The sequence below is a fragment of the Pan paniscus genome, chromosome X (genome assembly GCF_029289425.2).
Source record: "Pan paniscus chromosome X, NHGRI_mPanPan1-v2.0_pri, whole genome shotgun sequence".
Lineage (NCBI taxonomy): Eukaryota > Metazoa > Chordata > Mammalia > Primates > Hominidae > Pan > Pan paniscus.
In genome coordinates, this window is record NC_073272.2 from 49449424 (window position 1) to 49469807 (window position 20384).

General features: G+C 38.7%; 1 protein-coding gene and 1 pseudogene across 6 annotated transcripts in view; one reads left to right on the forward strand and one right to left on the reverse strand.

Moving 5' to 3' along the window:
• The first annotated feature begins 67 nt into the window (after positions 1-67).
• ZNF81 (zinc finger protein 81) overlaps positions 68-20384 on the forward strand; it is a 104883-nt gene continuing 84566 nt past the window's right edge. Inside the window, exons 1-4 of one of the 6 annotated variants that reach the window (XM_063601694.1) lie at positions 94-164; positions 3506-3623; positions 5830-5948; positions 9270-9486. In XM_063601694.1, the coding sequence (XP_063457764.1) occupies positions 9433-9486 (54 nt within the window). In that variant the 5' untranslated portion in view covers positions 94-164; positions 3506-3623; positions 5830-5948; positions 9270-9432. Of the gene's footprint in view, positions 3624-5829; positions 5949-9269; positions 9487-20384 lie in introns of all 6 variants that reach the window. The other 5 variants (XM_034950191.3, XM_063601693.1, XM_063601695.1 and 2 more) reach the window with 5 other exon arrangements.
• Positions 3623-5834, reverse strand: LOC134729791 (ribosomal protein uL30-like; annotated as a pseudogene).

Here is a 20384-nt window from a genome sequence, read left to right on the forward strand (position 1 = left end):
CGCACGCGCGGACCCCCCCTTCCCTCATTCATGTGAAGTCCCAAACCCCGAAAAAGGGCGGTGCTAGGGGTAGTGACCGGAAGCGGCTGCGGTTCTCGCCGGTTCTCAGCCGGGGTTTGATAGTTGTGTGGAGGATTCGACGTTCAGTGCCCAGGGATGTGGAGGTGATGGGGGGCCGGGGAGGGTGAGTGCTGGGCGATTCTGTGTGGCCAGTGATGGAATCGTTTATCTAACTTGAGTTGGATGATTCACTCATCATTTTGCAGGCTTTTCTCTTTTCTAATATCACCGTTAAGGTCTTAAAGTTCATTCTAAGCCCCATTGGGTTTGGAGTATTATGTTTTTTAAGAGTGTTAACTTGTATTCATTTGTCTTTTACCCGGGAGTTATTCAAAAGTGGGGTTTCATTGTGCAAAAGTTTATCTCTGTAATGGATCTCTAACCTTAGTTTTCTGTGTTAGAAAAATATCTACGTGAAGCTCATTCCTTGAAATATAAGGAGACTTATGGCCTAGTCCGTGGTGAATTTTTAGAAACGTTCTATATATAACTTGAAAATAATATTTAATTATTTAGTCGTCAATTGTGTCATAGAAAATCTATCCTTTTTTGTCTGCTTCTTCTATTACTTCGAGGAGAGAGAAATTCTCCACTGTGATGGTGATTTGTCAGTGTCTCCTTACTGCTGTCTGTGATCCTCTGTGAGTTACTTTTTGTATAAAGTATGAGACTTAGGTCGAGGTGCATTAATTTGCTTATGGATGTCCAGACTGAAGCACCATTTGTTGAAAAGACTATCTTTCCTCCATTGACTTGTCTTTCACCATTGTCAAAAATAAGTTGGCCATACTTGTGTGTGGGCTCTTTCTGGGTTTGCTATTCAGTTCATTGTCTATGTGTCTATCCCTCTGCCAGTACTACCTTGCTGTCTTGAATTGGATAGAGTGATTCCTCTCACTTTATTCTTTTTCAAAATTGTTTTAATGCCTCTGGTTCCCTTGCCTTTCCTATATGCATTTTAGAAAATCTTGTCTCTATCTACAAAGCATCTTGCTTGGATTTTGATAGGAATTGCATTAAACCTGTATACCAACTCGGGAAGAAGTTAAGTCTTAACTGTGCCAAGTCTTCCAATCCATATACATAGTATGTCTCTCTATTTATTTAGATCTTTTAAAATTTCTATAAATGGTGTATTTTAATTTTCATCACCCAAGTTCTGTACATGTCTTATTCAATTTATACCTAAGTATTTAATTTTTTTGGAGTGGTCATAAATGGTGTTATCTTTTAAATTGCTGCTTATATATAGGAATACAATTGAGTTTTGTCTGTTGGTCTTGTATCCTGCAATCTTGCTGAGCTCAATTATTAGGTTTTACACCTTTTTTGGCAGATTCCTTGGGTTTTCTGCATGAGCAATCATGTCATATACAAACAGGGATAGTTTTATTTCTTTCTTTCCAATCTTTATACCTCTGCTTTTCTTCCCTTATTACACTGGCAAGAAGTTCCAGTACTATGTTGAATAAGAGAGTGGACATCTTTGCATTGTTTTCAGTCTTAGGGGGAAAATATTCAACCTTTTACCATTAAGTATGATTTTAGCTGTAGGGCTTTCTTTTTTTGGACCCTCTTTTTTGGTTGAGGAAGTTCCCCTCTATTTTTAATTTCAAAAGTAGTTTTTATCGTGAATGGGTGTTGAATTTCATCAACACTCTGAATTTTGATGATCTTGTGATTTTTTTTCTTTTTTAGCTTGTCAGTATGGAGGGTTATGCTGATTGATTTTTGAATATTGAACTAGTCTTACATTCCTGGAATAAACCCTACTTGGTTGTGATGTATAATTCTTTGGATATATTGAAGGAATTGATTAGCTAATGCTTTTTTGAGGATTTTTGCATCTAAGTTCATGGGAAATATTTGTCTATAGTTTTCTTTTTTATACTATCTTTGTCTGGTTTTATTTTTTATTTTTGAGACAGGCTCTCACTCTGTTCCTCAGGCTGGAATGCAGTGGTGTGATCATGGCTTACTGCAGCCTTGACCTCCCAGCCTCAAGTGATTCTTCCACCTCAGCCTCCTGAGTAGCTGGGACTCCAGGCACACGCCACCACACCCAACTAATTTTATTATTTTTTGTAAACCGGGTCTCACTATGTTGCCCAGGCTGGTCTCAATCTCCTGGGCTCAAACAGTCCTCCTGCCTCAGCCTCTCAAAGTGCTGGGATTACAGGTGTTAGCCACTGCTCTTGGCTTTGTCTGGTTTTAGTATTAGGGTAATACTGGCCTCATTGAATGAGTTGGGGACTATTTCCTCCTCTTCTGTTTTCTGGAAGAGATTGTGTAGAATAAGTACTAATTTTTATTTAAATATTTAAATATTTGGTAGACTTCTCCAGTGAAGCCATCCGGGCCTGGAAACTTCCATTTGGAAGCTTTTTGATCATGGCTTCAATGTCTGTAATAGTTATGTAACTATTCAGATTGTCTATTTAATATCATTTTAGACTACAGGTTAAGCATCCCTAATTCAAAAATCTGAAATCCAAAATGCTTCAAAATCCAAAACTTTCTGAGTGCCAACATAATGCCACAAGCAAAATTTCACACCTGATTTTGTGACAGGTCACAGTCAAAATGCAGTGAAAACTTTGTTTCATGCACAAAATTATTAAACATGTTATATAAAATTACCTTCAGGCTATGTTATAAGGTAACATAGTGTACATGAAACATAAATGAATTCTGTGTGTATACTTGGGTCTCATTCTGCAAGATACTTTATTATGTATATGCATATATTCCAAAATAAAAAAAAACTGAAATCTGAAACACTTCTGTTCCCAAGCATTTTGGATAAGAGACATTCAACCTGCATTTAATAGTGGGTGAATTGTGGTACTTTGCATTTTACAAGGAATTGGACTGTTTCATCCAAGTTGTTGAATTTATGTGCACAAAGTTGTTGTGGTATTCCCTTACTATCCTTTTAATGCAAGCTTGTCCAACCCGCTGTCCGTGGGCCACATGTGGCTCCGGACAGCTTGGAATGCAGCCCAACACAAATTCGTAAACTTTCTTAAAATATTGTGAGTTTTTTTTTGCATTTTTTTTAAAGCTCATCAGCTATCGTTAGTGTTAGTGTATTTTATGTGTGGTGAAAGACAATTCTTCTTCCAGTGGGGCCCAGGGAAGCCAAAAGATTAGATACCCCTGTTTTAATGGCTGCAGGATCTGCAGTTACATCTCTGTGTTTCATTTCTAATATTGGTAATTTGTGTCTTCATGTCTTCTCTCTCTCTTTTTTTTTTTTTTGCAGAGACAAGTGAACATTTATTTTTGTGCCTTTCTTCCTATGTGTATTTCGAGTCTTTTTCAAAACAAGTCCCCAGGAATCTCCAGATTCAATTATGTCCCTGGGCTTGGTCGACTGCTGCAGGATTCTTAGGAAGCATTATACAAATGCTAGAGTTACTCATTAACCAACATTAAACCCTAGGATAGAAGATGCAGCAAAGCAGGACTCCTTCCTCCGTGGAATGTGCTGATTTCAGATGAGGCCGCAGCCAATGTAGAAAATGCTGGAATTTTTCCTTGGAACTGGACTGTGATGAGAGGTGCTTGCCATGAACATAAGCTACTGTCTTTTCTTTTCTTTCTTTCTTTTCTTTTTCTTTCTTTTTTTTTTTTTTGAGACGGAGTTTTGCTGTTGTTGTCCAGGCTGGAGTGCAATGGCGCAATCTCGGCTCACCGCAACCTCCGCCTCCCAGGCAGGTTCAAGCGATTCTCCTGCCTCAACCTCCTGAGTAGCTGGGATTACAGGCATGCGCCACCATGCCCGGCTAATTTTTGTATTTTTAGTAGAGACGGGGTTTCTCCATGTTGGTCAGGCTGGTCTTGAACTCCTGACCTCAGGTGATCCGCCCGCCTTGGCCTCCCAAAGTGCTGGGATTGCAGGCGTGAGCCACCGCGCCCGGCGAGCTACTGTCTTTTCTTTGACCCTTCCTTTCCAGTTTTTGAAGATAAAGCAGGAGATAAACTTCTCTGAAGATACTTGATAAAAATTCCCCCCAAAAATAAAAACACATGCTTCCACTTCATTGATACAAATTTACTGCAGTTTGGCACCTGGGTCTAGTTCAGCTGGTGGATGAGCAGATTGATGTGTTCACCCCGATAGCCAGGTGTGCCCGTCTCCTTGAGGAAGCCTACTCTATTTTTGGTAGCATGACGGGCCACTGACAGGTGGAAAGGGCTCAAGAACCATGAGATCTCCTCGAAATGCTTCCCTGGGAAGGCAATTTCATGAATGAGGTCTTCCAAGCAAATGACACCAAACTTCCCCAGGTGCTCCTCAATCACTGTACTGTCTGTCAGAGGGATGGTCTTATTCTTGACCTTGGCTTGTCTATGTTTAAAAATGAGTTCCCGGACAGACTTCAGATTTGGAAATCCCCAGGTCACATAAGGTTCCATTATACGTAGCATTTTTAGGTTCTGGGAGGTAACTTTTACAAAGACACCACTAAAAATTTTCTTTAGGCGGTCTTGCAATGGTTCTCTGCACCAGTAAACTCACGCCATCAATCCTTTCGATGTGTATGACAAAGGCCAAGGAATGTTTATCTGGCAATTCCAAGGCATGAGGTTTCACTTCTAGTCGTCTGAGACGCACCTTGTCACGTTTCTGCCGGCAGGAATCATGTAGGAATGATTCCGGTCACTTAAACCTAAGCCCTTTTCCTTTCCTCTGCTCCTTCTTTGCCAAAAGTGCCTGCTTTGCCTGGGTGGCTTTGAGGGCTTGATAAACCTTCCTCTTTTTTTCAGGAGATTTTCTGGAACCAAAGGGATTTTTCTTTGCTCTTGCTCTGCCATCTTTCTAGTCGTGTCTTTTTTATCTTTGTCAATCTTGCTGGAGGATTACAAGTTTTATTGTTCTTTTCAAAAGACCAGCTATTGGATTTATTTATTTTTTTCTATTGTTTTTCTGTTTTCAATTTCATTGATTTCTGCTCTTGTATTTATTACTTCCTTCCGCTGAGTTTGAGTTTTCTTTTTCTAGTTTCTTGAGGTGGGAGCTTAGATTATTGATTTAAGACCTTTCCTCTTTTCTCATATAAACATTTAGTGCTATAATGTTCCCTCTCAACAGTGCTTTATCTGTACCCCACAGATTTTGATATGTTACATTTTTCGTTTTCATTCATCACATTTTAATTTCCCTTGGGACTTCATCTTTGATCCATGGATCATATAGAAATATATTATTTAAAGTATCTGGAGATTCTCCTGTTATCTTTCTGTTGTTGATTGATAGTTCTATGCTATTATAATCAGAGAACATACTCTGTACGACTTCAATTTGTGGAGGTGTTTTATGACCCCCGGTGTGGTCTATTTGGAGAATGTTCAGCAGGTGCTTGAAAGGAAGGTGCATTCCATTAGTGTTTGGCTGGAGAAGGCTGTGTATCTTCAAAAAGGTTTTCTGTTCAGCGAAGTCACCTTTTTCCTGGTCCGTTAACAGGAATGGCTTTTCTTGGAGCCATATTGTTTTGGCGGGGGGAGTCTGTTCCTGTTGATGGTTCTGAGTTGTATGTTTCTGCAGTACCTTTTGATGATATATGGGAGGATAAAGGAAAACCCAGGGAACTCAACCACTGTGCTGTTCAAGTCCTGAGGTCTGCAAGCTGTCCTCCTTACCTTTCTACCTTTCAGAGTCTTCCGATTTGTGTTTGTTGTTTTAATTTTTTTTCTGGTCTCTTCTACATGTACTAACCTCTTCTTTCTTTTCTGTGTTTTGGTTTTGTTTTGTTTTTTTGATAGAGTCTCACTCTGTCACCCAGGCTGGAGTGCAGTTTGTGTGATCTCAACTCACTGCAACCTCTGCCTCCTGGGTTCAAGCGATTCTCCTGCCTCAGCCTCCCAAGTAGCTGGAATTACAGGTGCGTGCCATCATGCCTAGCTAATTTTTGTACTTTTAGTAGAGACGGGGTTTCACCATGTTGGCCAAGCTGGTCTTGAACTCCTGGCCTCAACTGATCTGCCAGCCTTGGCTTCCCAAAGTTCTGGGATTACAGGTGTGAGCCACCACACTCGGTTTCTTTTCTTTTCTTATATTAACTTTGTTAATTTGCATTTTACTAGGGAAGCACTTGTTTTATGGCAGTATTAAAATGCATTGCTATACAGTTATGCATAATGTTCTGCAATAACTGCTTTAAACACCTTCCTATCTGGGAAAGATATTCCTCTCATTTTGAATATATGTATATGTGTATGTGTGTGTATGGTTTCTATGGTTTTAAGGCTCTTCCATGATGTAATAGGTATCCGTACTTCTTTTTTATTACCAAATAATACTCTATTGTATATATATGGCAAATTTTGTTTATCCATTCATCACTTGATGGACATTTGGATTATTTCCACTTTTTGGCTATTATGGATAATGCTGCTGTGACTATTTGTGTATAAGTTTTGGAATGGACATATGTTTTAATTTCTCTTGCATAGACATGGTCTCCTAATCAAATGGAAGATTTGGGTTTTGATTTGTATTTTCCTAATGACTGATGATGATAATTATCTTATGTTATTCCTATATCTACACACACACACACACACACACATTCTTGACTCCTTTATCTGATTTGCTAGAGAGTTTTTTTTATGACATTGGTCATTTCCATTTGTTTATTTTTTTGAGACAGTTTCTCACTCTGTCATCCAGGCTGGACTGCAGTGATCCAACTGTGGCTCACTGCATCTTCGACTTCCCAGGCTCAAGCAATCCTTCCACCTCAGTCTTCCTGAATAGCTGGAACTACAGGTGCACACAACCATGCCTGGCTAATTTTTCTATTTTTTTGTAGAGATAAGGTTTCACCATGTTGCCCAGGTTGGGCTCAAACTCCTGGGCTCAAGTGATCCTCCCACCTTGGCCTCCCAAAGTGCTGAGATTATAGGCATGAGCCACTGCGCCTGGCTACATTGGTCATTTCATTTCTTTTTTTTCTTTAAACCTCCTATATTTATTTGATTTAGTTAAGGTTTTATTAATTACTTCCTGGTTTTGGTTTTTGTTTTGCTTAATTTTGTTTTTTCTAATTCTAATGTTTTAGGTCAAATATATAGCTCATTTTTGGGTTGTATTTATTTTTAATTAAAACCAAAGCTATTTAAAGCAGTAAGTTTCACTCCAAATACAATGCTGTATTCCGTAACTTCTGGTAAAATTTGTATAGCTTCTGTATTGATTTCCCACTTTGATCCTGGGTTATTCAGGAAAAAGTTTTCTTCCCCTTTTAAAAAATAAGATTTATTTAGGTATATTCCAATACCATAAAATTCACTCACTTAAAGTATGTAGCTCAGTGGTTTTTAGTATATTAACAGAGTTGTGCAGCCATCACCACAATCTAATTTTAGAACCTTTTCAACACACCCAAAAGAAATCCTGTCCTCATTAGCAGACATTTACCATTCATGCCACCTCATACTCCCAGCCCTAGGCAACCATTATTCTATTTCTGTCTCTGTGGATTTGCCTATTCTGGATATTTCACATGAGTGGAATCACAAAATATGTGGTCTTTTGTGAACGGCTTCTTTCACTTAGGGTAGAGTTTTCAGGGGTCATCCATGTTGTAGTAAGTATTAGTACTTCTTTTGTATTACCAAATGTTATAATATTCCATTGTGTATATATGCGAAATTTTATCCATTCATCAATTGACATCAAACATTTGGATTGTTTCTACTTTTTGGCTGCTATGAATAATGCTGCTGTAAATATTTGTATACAAGTTTTGGAATGGACATGGGTTTTTAAAAATTTCTCTTGCATAGATATCTATGAGTGGAATTTCTGGGTTATATGGTGACTTTATGGTTGATATTTTGAGAAACTGCCAAACTGTTTTTCAGAATGAGTGCACCATTTTATAATCCAACCAGCAATGTATGAGAGCCCCAATTTATTCACAGCTCACCAACACTTGTTACTGTCTTTTCTTCTTATGTTAGCCATTTTAGTGGATGTGACATGGTCTCCTAATACATGAAAGATTTTGGTTTTGATTTGCATTTTCCTAATGACTGATGTTGTTGAACATCTTATGTTACGATCAGAGAATGTAAACCTGTCAATTCCCAACATTAAAACATTTATCAGATTTTTTGGTGGCCAAGTTATTTGAAGGAATTTTGTAAAAGTTCCATTACTATAAGAGAATAAAGTATATTTTCCCTCTTGTTTTGGTATAACATCCTTTTTATGTTTTTAAAATTTAACTTGTTCATGCCTTTTATTTTATTTTACTCTTTATTTATTTTACTTTCTCTTTTCCTCTTCATCCCATTCCTACTTCCATTGTCTTAAGTTCCTCTTTTTTAAGTAGATATTTTTCCTTTCTTAACAAGAATGACTAAATCTACAGTGCCTCTAATAATTGATCAGAATAAAATTGTACCTCAACTTGGACACAGAGACACCCTCTCCTCCCTAGTTCCCTCAACGAGGAAACAGTTTTACCTCTGGATATTTTTGAGTTAATTAAAAAACTTTAGTCCCAGGCTATTAATATTTTTCTTATAGCATGTCTCTTCTGTTTCAAGAAATTTTACTTAACTTTTTTATTTTGAATTCAGGGTCATATTTTCAACATCTGTTAAACAGAACCACATTTATTTTGAACCTACCATGGAAAAGGTATCATATGATATAACTTTGACGGCGTGAACTTTGGAGCCTTGGTAGACTGGGTTTGACTTAACACCACTAAACCTCTAATTCTGTGTGCATAAAATGAAATAATAATGATTATAACAACACACAGATGAAAGGATTGTTGTGTAAATTACCTGCTATTACATGCTTCCTTATAACAATACTTGGTAACATGTATTAAGTGTTTACCTGGGGCCAGTTCAGCGCTAAGTACCATTGAAACATAATCTCATCTAATTTTCATAACCACTTGAGATAAATATTTCAAATTCATTTTGAAAAATAAACCTGAAGCAGCTTTTTCATGTTCTCATAGCTAAAAGTTGGCAGAGCTAGAATTTAAACCTTTATTAATTTTAGTCCAAATCTCACGCTCTTGCTCATATTCTATTTTAATTGATAAGCAGAATATGTGTTTCTTGGACTTTATCTACTTCACAGTATCCAGTGCAGTGAACTGTACTTTGGTTCCCCCAGGAGATATCTGTGTAGTAAGTGCTATCTGCCTCTGATCATATGGACACTGTCTTTCCAGAGTTCTTGGAGTCTCTGCGGAGTCCCTGGGCCAGATCTCACAGTGAAAGCTGCAGGATCTCCCTTCTGACCCCAGCAGTCCCTGTTGAGTCCACCGATCCCACTGGAATTATAAAGTTGTCAGCAAGAAAGCCCCAGGGCTGAAGTCCAAGTTCGTCGGGAACATGCCAGCTAACGAGGACGCTCCCCAGCCAGGGGAACATGGCAGTGCCTGTGAGGTGAGGAGGAGGAAGAGGTGCCCAGGGATTGGAATTCATCCACAGCCCTGAAGGAAAGATACTACCTCATAGTTTTCATTTCTAGTACTTTTTTTAGCAGGCAGGAAAATTTCCCCCCACCCCCATTTTTATTGGTCATTTATTTCCCTTTTGTGAATTTCCTTCTCCTGTCCATTGCTGATTTATTTATCTTAGCTTATGGATTTTAAAAGAGGCTTTTGAAAATATTTAGGTTAATAGCCCTTTATCATTCTTCCATATTTTTATGAATATTTGTTGTCACTTCGTAATTTGCAATTAGCTCTTAGTTTCATTTACAAGTGGTAAAGGTATCAAATAGTTCTCTAAGTCTTGTTTAAAAAAAAAAAAAGCTCTTCCATGCTTTGTTTTCCACCAGATTCCAGCTGCCCAGAAGCAAGCACCCTTACTCTTTTTAATAGTTTTAAAGAATGTTTTGGGTGTTATCTATTGGCTTTCCACTATGGAAGATAGAGATTGAGCTTTTCTTTACACCCCTACTCACATACACATTTCCTAACTCCACCTCCCTAAGACAGGTATATCATTGTTTTGGTGAGATTCATGGTCAGTGTTGATCATTGAATCCCATGGTATCTATGCCGTGATGACTATTTCGGCACAACTTTTTTCTTTTCCCTGGAATTAACAATTTTCTGTCTCAGTCATTTGTTTGTGTTACTATATACACATCAATCATTTAACTCCAAATTCTTCCCTGGTATTAAATCTCCTTTCTATATATTCAAACATATTAGGTATTAATCACAGTGATAATAATTAAAAGCAGTCATACAACATTTACTGCATGCCAAGCACTGTTACACGTACTCTACATGTGTTCACCCATCTTCACAACAACCTCATGAAGTAGGTGCCATTATTATCTTTAGAGACAGCGTCTCACTCTGTTGCCCAGGTTGAAGCGCAGTGGCACGATCATAGCTTACTGCAACCTCGAACTCCTGGGCTCAAGTGATCCTCCTACCTCTGCCTCCCAAGTAGCCGGGACTACAGGTCCAAGCCACCATGCCCAGTAGGTGCCATTATTATCCCCATGTCATAGAGGAGAAAACTGGGGCATAGGGGAAAACCATTTGGCCCAGGTTTACACAGTAAATAGCCAGTAATAGGTGGGGCTGCTCTCACTTCTGGGCATCACTGTCTTCTCTTTGAAGAAATCTCTCCTGGAGCTTGACTTGCTAAAGTCTGGACTGGTGTCTTTCTCAGTTTGATACAGAGCTGTTACCTTGGTGTCTTCCCTTCACCATCTCCCAGGAAATGCCCTTGACTTCTCTCTTGGGTCAGATCTGTTTCCTGGAGCTTGTGTCTTCATCTTCCTTGGCTTACCCCTTCATTTTGTGGGGAGCACATCCTTGCAAATGGATGCATGACAGGTACATTTTATGAAACTTTGCATGTCTGAAAATGTCATGCAGAAATATATTTACTGAATACATATAACTGTATAAATTTATGTGTAGAAATATAAATATGAATGCCATGGAAATATACCTATTTGATCCTGACACTAAATTTGTCTTTTTGGCTGAGAATAGAATTCTAGATTAGAAATAATTTTTTTTTTTTTTTTTAGACGGAGTCTTGCTCTGTCGCCCAGGCTGGAGTGCAGTAGCACAATCTCGGCTCACTGCAAGCTCCACCTCCTGGGTTCACGCCATTCTCCTGCCTCAGCCTCCTGACTAGCTGGGACTACAGGCACCCGCCACCACACCAGGCTAATTTTTTTGTATTTTTAGTAGAGACGGGGTTTCACCGTGTTAGCCAGGATGGTCTCGATCTCCTGACCTCGTGATCTGCCCGCCTCGGCCTCCCAAAGTGCTGGAATTACAGGCGTGAGCCACCATGCCCGGCCTAGAAATCATTTTTATGCCCAATTTGAAAGCCTGTTTCCAAAGTCTTCCTAGGCCTTTTCTACTCACATGTACATTTTCTCTGCTTTTCTAAAACTCTTTTTATTTGGTTGTCGATGCTCCTTTGTAAAAATTATTTGCTTTACTGATTTCCATTTCTATCTCTTTTGTTCCTCCTTCTAGTAGTACTTTTTAAAAACTTTATCTTCCAAATCTTCTTTTGTGTCTCTCATTAATGCTGTTATATTTTTTCTTTTAAGTAGCTCTTTTTGTCTTCAGAATATTCCCGTGCTATTTTTGTTTTATGGATGCAGCATCATATCATTCTAAAGACATTAGTAGTAGTTTTTTTGACAACTTAATTTTTTGAATAGTAATATAGAAAAAATGGCTCAAAAAATTAAAGACATATAAAAAGCTATACAGGTTGAGTATCCCTAATCCAAAAATCCAAAATCCAAAATGCTTCAAAATCCAAAACTTTTTGAGCACTGACATGACATTCAAAGGAAATGCCCATTTGGATTTTGGATTTTCAGATTAGGGATGCCCAACCTAAGTATAATGCAGATATTCTAAAATCTGAAAAAAAAGTCCAAAATCCCAAATACTTCTAATCCCAAGCATTTCGGATAAGGGCTACTCAAGCTCCATGGTCTAAATTCTCTTACCCATCTTTCTCCTGTCTGCTCAGCTCTCTCTAATACATAAAACCAGGTTAGTTTTTCTCTGTATGATTAGGGTTTCTTTATGCAGATAACAGCAGCTGAGAACACATTCTTATTTTCTCCTTTTTATGTCACAGAAGGTAGCCAATTAAAGAAATTTTTATCAATTTTTGTTAATTTAAAATATTTCAGTGAAATATAATATGAATTATAAGCAATGCTGCTAGGAACATTCTTCATGTCTCCATGCACATGTGTATACCCTCTCTTAAATATATACAGGGGGGTGAAGTTAATGGGTCATAGTTATGTCTTAAAAACGTTTTTATTGTGAAATGTAACATACATACAGAAAAGCATACGGAACAGACATGTATGGCCGAATGAGTTATCCTTCCATAGGCCTAGAAAGAGTCCATAGTTAGCATTCCACAATCCCTCTACTCCCAGAGCTAACTACTACCCTGACTTTTATGATAATCACTTCCTTTAAGAAGAAAATCATAGCTAGGCACGGTGGCTCACACCTGTAATCCCAGCACTTCAGGAGGCTGAGGCGGGTGGATCACCTGAGGTCAGTCAGGAGTTCGAGACTAGCCTGTCCAACATGGTGAAACCCTGTCTCTACTAAAAATACAAAAATTAGCCAGGCATGGTGGTAGGTGCCTGTAATCCCAGCTACTTGGAAGGCTGAGGCAGGAGAATCATTTGAACCCAGGAGGCGGAGGTTGCAGTGAGCTAAGATTGCGCCACTGCACTCCAGTCTGGGTGACAAGAGCGAGACTCCGTCTCAAAAAAAAAAAAAAGAAGAAGAAGAAGAAGAAAATCGCAATCCATAGAGTGGGAGAAGATATAAACAACAGAGGACTTATACCCAGAATATATCAAAAACAACAAAACAACAAGAAAAAGCAGAATACCCACTAGTCAGAGGCCTTCTTGAACAGATATGTAACAGATGAAGATATTCAGATGGCTAATAGACACGTGAGACAGTGCTCAATCTCATTATTCATCAGGGAAATGCAAATTTAAACCACAATGTAATACAACTACCCCTTACCACCACCACTAGAATGGCTATAATTTAGAACACTGACAATGACAAGTACAATGACAAGTGTTAGGAGGAGGAGCACTGCTCATGAGAATGTAAATTGACACAATCTCTGGGGACCTTTTAGCCTTATTCATCCGTACATATGTAGACCATATGAGGAAACAGTTCTAGGAAAACACCCACCAGAAATCCTTGGCTGATGTACCAGGACACATGTATAAATGCTCACTGTAGCATTACTTGTAACAGCCAGAAACTGGAAATAATGCAAATGACCATCAATAATAGAGTGGGGCCAGGTGTGACAGCTCATACTTGTAATCCCAACACTTTGAGAAGCTGAGGCAGGAAGATCATTAGAGACCAGGAGTTCAAGACCAGCCTGGGCAACATAATGAGACCCATCTCTTAAAAAAAAAAAAAAAAAGAAAGAAAAAATTTAAAAATAGAATGGATAAATACATTGAACATAATATTGAGTGAAAGGAGGTAGACACCAAAGAATTTGTTGTGTTTATTTCAATTTATATGAAGTTTTAAGACAGGAAAAGCAAAAGCATATAGTATAGAGGGGTACATTTGTAGGTGATAAAACTTGAAAGCAAAGTGAGGAAGCGCTCACCATCTGAGGCAGAATAGTGGCTTCCTTGACCAGGGGCGTTGCAGGGAGGGAGGGAAAGAGGCATGAGTAAGGCTTCCGGCCAGGGAGCTGGCCATGTTCTATTTCCAGATTGTGGTGGTAATTAGGTTGGTATTTGCTTCAAATGATTAGTTAAGGTGAATATTTGTTTCATATGTTTTTCTGCATGAATATTATATTTAATAATAATAATCTTTTGAAAAGAAAAAAGTACCCTCCAATTTTGACCCCAGTGGCCTATATATTCTTTCCCAAGGCAGCTACAGATAGTCTGTCCATACAAACACGTGCACTCATTCACAGGCGCACACACACACACACACACACCCCAACACCCCTATATCCATTTTTAAACTGAAATATTAGCATACAAAATTTCCAGCACTTGCTTTTCTCCCTTAACAATAAAGCTTGGTGATTATTCAGTGTCACTACATGTAATGAGTTACCTCATTCCTTTACAAGGCTATGTCTTATTCTATTATATGAATATATCAAAATATGCTAACCAGTTTTCTATTAATAGACATTTAAATGGTTTCTAATCTTTTGCAATTGTACACAACACTGCAATGAATATCCTTATACAAATCTTAGTTAACACAAGAGAGAGTATGTTTAGAGAGAAATTTCTCCAAGTAGAATTCCCAGGACAGATGATATATACATTTTTACTCTTTTTATTTTGTTTTGTTTACACATTTTTATTCTTAATGGATATGGAAAAATTGCCTGCCTCGTGGGTTGTGTCAGTTGTGTGAGTGTCTGTTTTCACCATACCCAAGCAACACAGTGTCTTGTCATATTCATTTTTTCTTTTTGGTCAGTCTGATAGGTTACAACACAGTATCTCAGTATAGATTTAATTTACATTTCTCTTATGGCTGAGGTTGAATATATGTGACTGTGTTTAAAGAGCCATTTATATGATTTTTTTCTGAGACATTTTAAAATTTCCTTTTCCCATTTTTCTATTAGGGTGTTGCTGTTTATGGAAGGATGTTACATGTGTCCCAGTTATTTTCCCCAACTTCCCATTTGTCTTTTAAATGAAAATGTTAGTGTTTTCTCTGTGCATTGTTTATGAATCTTTTCTGTTCTCCAAGTTTTGTATCAACTAGAAAAGCCTTCCTCATTGTTCCTCATTGCTCAGCTGTATTTGGGAAAAAAACTCTTACATTTTCTGTTTAATACTTAATTGTTTTTATTTTTTACTTTTACTGCTGCGACTAGCTGGATTCTTTTTGCTATTGTTGTAAAGCCTTAGCCAGGGATCTGTCCTAATTTTTCTTCAAGATGCCTACACATTTGTCCCAATACCATTTATTGAATAATCTATATTTTCCCCACTAACATGCAATACTACATTAGCATATACAGGCATACCTTGGAGATATTGCGGGTTCAATTCCAGACCACTGCAATAAAGCGAGTATCTCAGTAAAGAGAGTCATACAAATTTTGTGGCTTCCCACATAAAAGTTATGTTTATAGTATGCTATAGTCTATTAAGTGTACAATAGCATTATGTCTAAAAACAGTGTATATACCTTAATTTAAAAATACTACTACAAAATGGTAACAATCACATGAGCCTTTGGTGGGTCATAATCTTTTTGCTGATGAGAGGTCTTGCCTTGATGCTGATGGCTGTTGACCGATCGGGGTGGTGGTTGCTGAACACTGGGGTGGCTATAGCAATTTTTAAAAATAAGACAACAATGAAGTTTGCCACATCAACGAACACTTTCCTTCCTGAAAGATTTCTCTGTAGTATACAACACTGTTTGATAGCATTTTACCCACAGTAGAAATCCTTTCAAAATTGGAGTCAATCGTCTCAAACCCTGCCCCTGCTTTCTTTCAGTTTATGTAATATTCTAAATCACTTGCTGTCATTTCCACACTGTCCACAGCATCTTCACTAGGAGTAGATTCTGTCTCAAGAAATCATGTTCTTGGCTTATCCATAAGAAAAAACTCCTCATCCGTTAAAGTTTTATCATGAGATGGCAGCAATTCAGTCACATCTTCAGGCTTCACTTCTAGTTCTCTCGCTATTTCCACCATCTCTGTAGCTATTTCCTCTAGTGGCGTCTTGAACCCCTGAAAGTCATCCATGAGGGTTGGAATCCAGTCTTTCCAGACTTCTGTTATTGCTGATATTTTAACCTCCTCCCGTGAATCATGAGTGTTCTTAATGGCTTCTAGAATGATGAACCGTTTACAGGAGGTTTTCAATTTACTTTGCCCAGATTCATCCAAGGAATCACCATCTGTGGCAGCTATAGTCTTACAAAACGTATTTCTTAAATAAGACTTGAAAGTTGAAATTACTCTTTGATCTATGGGCTCCAGAATCATGTTGTGTTAACAGGCATGAAAACAACATGAATCTCCTTGTATATCTCCATCAGAGCTCTTTGGTGACCAGGTGCATTGTCAGTGAGCAGTGATATTTTGTAAAAAATCTTTTTTTCTAGCAATAGGTGTCAACAGTGGTCTTAAAATATTCAGTAAACTATGCTGTAAACAGATGTGCTGTCATCCAGGCTTTGTTGTTCCATAATTCTTTTTTTTTTTTTTTGAGATGGAGTCTCGCTCTGTTACCAGGCTGGAGTGCAGTGGTGCGATCTCGGCTCACTGCAACCTCGCCTCTGCCTCCTGGGTTCAAGCGATTCTCCTGCCTCAGCCTCCCGAGTAGCTGGGACTACAGACACACGCCACCACGCCCAGCTAATTTTTGTATTTTTAGTAGAGACAGGGTTTCACCACGTTGGCCAGGATGGTCTCGATCTCTTAACCTCGTGATCTGCCTGCCTTGGCCCCCCAAAGTGCTGGGGTTACAGGCGTGAGCCACCGCGCCCGGCCGATTTGGCATAATTCTTAAGGATCTTAGGATTTACAGAATGGTAAATGAGCATTGGCGTCACCTTTTTTGTTGTTGTTTGTTTGTTTGTTTGAGACAGGGTCTCATTGTGTCAGTCAGGCTGGAGTGCAGTGACGTTATCATAGCTCACTGTAACCTTGAGCTCCTGGGCTCAAGCAATCCTACCTCAGCCTCCTGAGTAGCTGGGACTACAGGCATGTGCCACCATGCCTGGCTAATTTTTTAATTTTTTTTTTTAAGAGATGGGGTCTTGCTCTGTTGCCAGGACTGATCTCAAACTCCTGGCCTCAAGCAGTCCTCCCACCTTAGCCTCCCAAAGTGCTGGGATTACTGGTGTGAGCCACCATGGCTGGCTGGCTTCAACTTAAAGTAACCAGCTGCATTAGTCCCTAACAAGAGAGTCAGCCTGTCCTTTGAAGGTTTGAAGCCAGGCATTTACTTCTCTTCTCTAGCTATGAAAGTCCTAGCTGGCATGTTCTTCCAATATAAGGCTGTTTAATCTGCATTGAAAATCTGTTGTTTAGTGTAGCCATCTTCATCAATGATTTTAGCTAGATCTTCTGGATAACTTGCTGCATACAGCTTCTATGTTAGCACTTGAGCACTTGCTACTTCACCTTGTACTTTTATGTTATGGAGATGGCTTCTTTCCTTAAGCCTCACGAACCAACCTCTGCTAGCTTCAAACTTTGCTTCAGCAGCTTCCTCACCTCTCTCAAGCTTCGCAGAATTGAAGAGAGTTCAGGTCTTGTGCTTTTGAGTAGGCTTTGGTTTAATTAAGGGAATGTTGTGGCTGGTTTGGTCTTCTTTCCAGACCACTCAAACTTTCTCCATATCAGCAATAAACCTATTTCACTTTCTTATCTTTCATGTGTTCACTGGAGTAGGACTTTTAATTTCCTTTAAGAATTTTTCCTTTGCATTCACAACTTGTCTGACTGGTGCAAGAAGCCTAGCTTTTTAGCCTAGCTTGGCTTTCAACAGGCCTTCCTCAATAAGCTCAATCATGTCTAGCTTTTGATTTAAAGGGAGAGACATGTGACTCTTCCTTTCACTTGAACACTTAGAGACCACTGAGGGTTATTAATTGGCCTAATTTCAATATTGTTGTGTCTCAGGGAATAGGGAGGCCCGAGGAGAGGGAGAGACAGGGAACGGGCCAGTAGGTGGAGCAGTCAGATCACACACAGCATTTATCAACTCAGTTCACCATCTTCTATGCGCATGGTTCGTGGTGCCCTGAGACAACGACAATAGTAACATCAAAGATCACTGATCACAGAGTACCATAACAGATATAATAATAGGCCGGGCGCGGCGGCTCACGCCTGTAATCTCAGCACTTTGGGAGGCCAAGGTGGGCAGATCACGAGGTCAGGAGTTCAAGACCAGCCTGGCCAAGATGGTGAAACCCTGTCTCTACTAAAAAGACAAAATATTAGCCGGGTGTGGTGGCAGGTGCCTATAATCCTAGCTACTCGGGAGGCTGAAGCAGAGAATTGCTTGAACCCGGGAGGCAGAGGTTGCAGTGAGCCAAGATCATGCCACTGCACTCCAGCATGGGCGACACAGTGAGAATCTGTCTCAAATTTTAAAAAATGTACCCTAAAACTTAAAGTATAATAAAAAAAATTCTAACAATCAAATAAATAAATAAATTAATTAATTAAATTAAAAAAAACCCCAAATCTTCCACCTTAAAAAAAAGAGAAGAAACAGATATAATAATAATGAAAATGTTTACAATATTGTGAGGATTACCAAAATCTGACACAGAGACATGAAGTAAGCACATGCTGTTGTACAAATGGTCCCAATAGACTTGCTCTATCACGGTTGCCACAAACCTGCAGTTTACGAGAAACACAATATCTCTGAAGTGCAGTAAAGTGCAATGAAACTATGTATGCCTATACATACATTCCAAGATATAACTCTGAGTATATTGGGTATATTTCTGGACCTTATCCTGTTCCATTGAGCTAATAGTCATAATCTTTATTATTCTAATTCCTCTATATTTGTTATTTCTTCTAATAGATGGTAGGGCTGTCTCTGATTACCCTTTTTTTCAGGAATTTACTGTTTTCTTGATTGTTTTCTTTTTTGTACACAATTTATAATTTACTTACCAAATTTAAAAATAATTATATTGCCATTGTAAATAAACTTGCATTAAACTTATATCTAAGATAGGGCCATTTGCTTCTTTATGATAATTCAGATTTCCTACTAAAGAATTGAGTATGGGCTGGGTGTGGTGGCTTATGCCTGTAATACCAGCACTTAGAGAAGCCGAGGCAGGTGGATCACTTGAGGTCAGGAGTTTGAGACCAGCCTGGCCAACACAGTGAAACTCTGTGTCTACTAAAAATACAAAAATTAGCCAGGCGTGATGGTGCACGCCTGTAATCCCAGCTACCCAGGAGGCTGAGGCACAAGAATCACTTGGATCCAGGAGGTGGAGGTTGCAGTGAGCCGAGATCACGCCACTGCACTCCAGCCTGGGTGACATAGTGAGACTCTGCCTCAAAAAAAAAAAAAAAAAAAAAAAAAAGAATTGAGTATGTTTGCTTTTTTCAAGTAATCTTTGCATTTCCCGTTAATGTGTTAACATTTTCTTCAAATATGTTTTGACATCAGTTTTTGTTTCTATTTTCTAAATGGAAAAAATGCAAATATATATGAATGTATATCATTATAAATTGAAACTAAAATTACAATTATTTCCACAGAAGAGATAGTTGAAAGAAAGTAAGTGAAAGGAAAAGCAAAGAATCCTATGATTCTCTTACTCTTTTTCAGAAGAATATAGATATTGATAGACTTTGGGAGAGAAACATGCATAGAATTCTGGTCTTATGTTGGGATGAGTGATAAGACTAAACGTAGAATGAATAGTAATTTTCAAATGAGCATTAAGGGGGAAAACACCAAAAATTTTATGTGCCAAGGAAATTAAAGGAAACCAAAAGAAATATTTAAATAGCAGAAATCCATCCTAGTGTTCCAATAATTACATATGGCTTAAAATCATTCATTAAAAGAAAAACATCGTCAGCAGATAGGAAAAAACAACTGAAAAATTCCCCAAGGTCCAGCATTATTTTATAAATGTGAGTTACATTTGAAATTAAAAGACCCAGCCGGGCGTGGTGGCTCATACCTGTAATCTCAGCACTTTGGGAGGCCGAGGCGGGTGGATCACCTGAGGTCAGGATTTCTAGACCAGCCTGGCCAACATGGCGAAACCCCATCTCTACTAAAAATAGAAAAATTAGATGGTGCTCACCTGTAATCCCAGCTACTCGGGAGGCTGAAGCAGGAGAATTGCTTGAACCTGGGAGACAGAGGTTGGCAGAGGTTGCAGTGAGCTGAAATCATGCCACTGCACTCCAGCCTGCGTGATACAGCGAGACTCCTTCTCGAAAAAAAAAAAAGTTAAAAGACCCAGAAAATATGAAAATGAAGGGACAGAAAATGATAGACTTGGCCAAAAAACACCAATAGAAGCCTGTGGCTGCAATTTTAAAACCTGAGCAGGGGGAATATAAGGTGAAAAACTTCGCAAGGTATGAAAGTAGATGGTTCTTCAAACTGTGAAATACCAAGAATTATAACATTTATCAACACATATATAGCTAATGATATATCCTTAAACTATGTAAAATTTAAACTAGGTGAAATAGTTAATTGTACCACGAGCCACTTTAACCCAGCCTTTTTCAGAAACTAGATGATGAAGCAA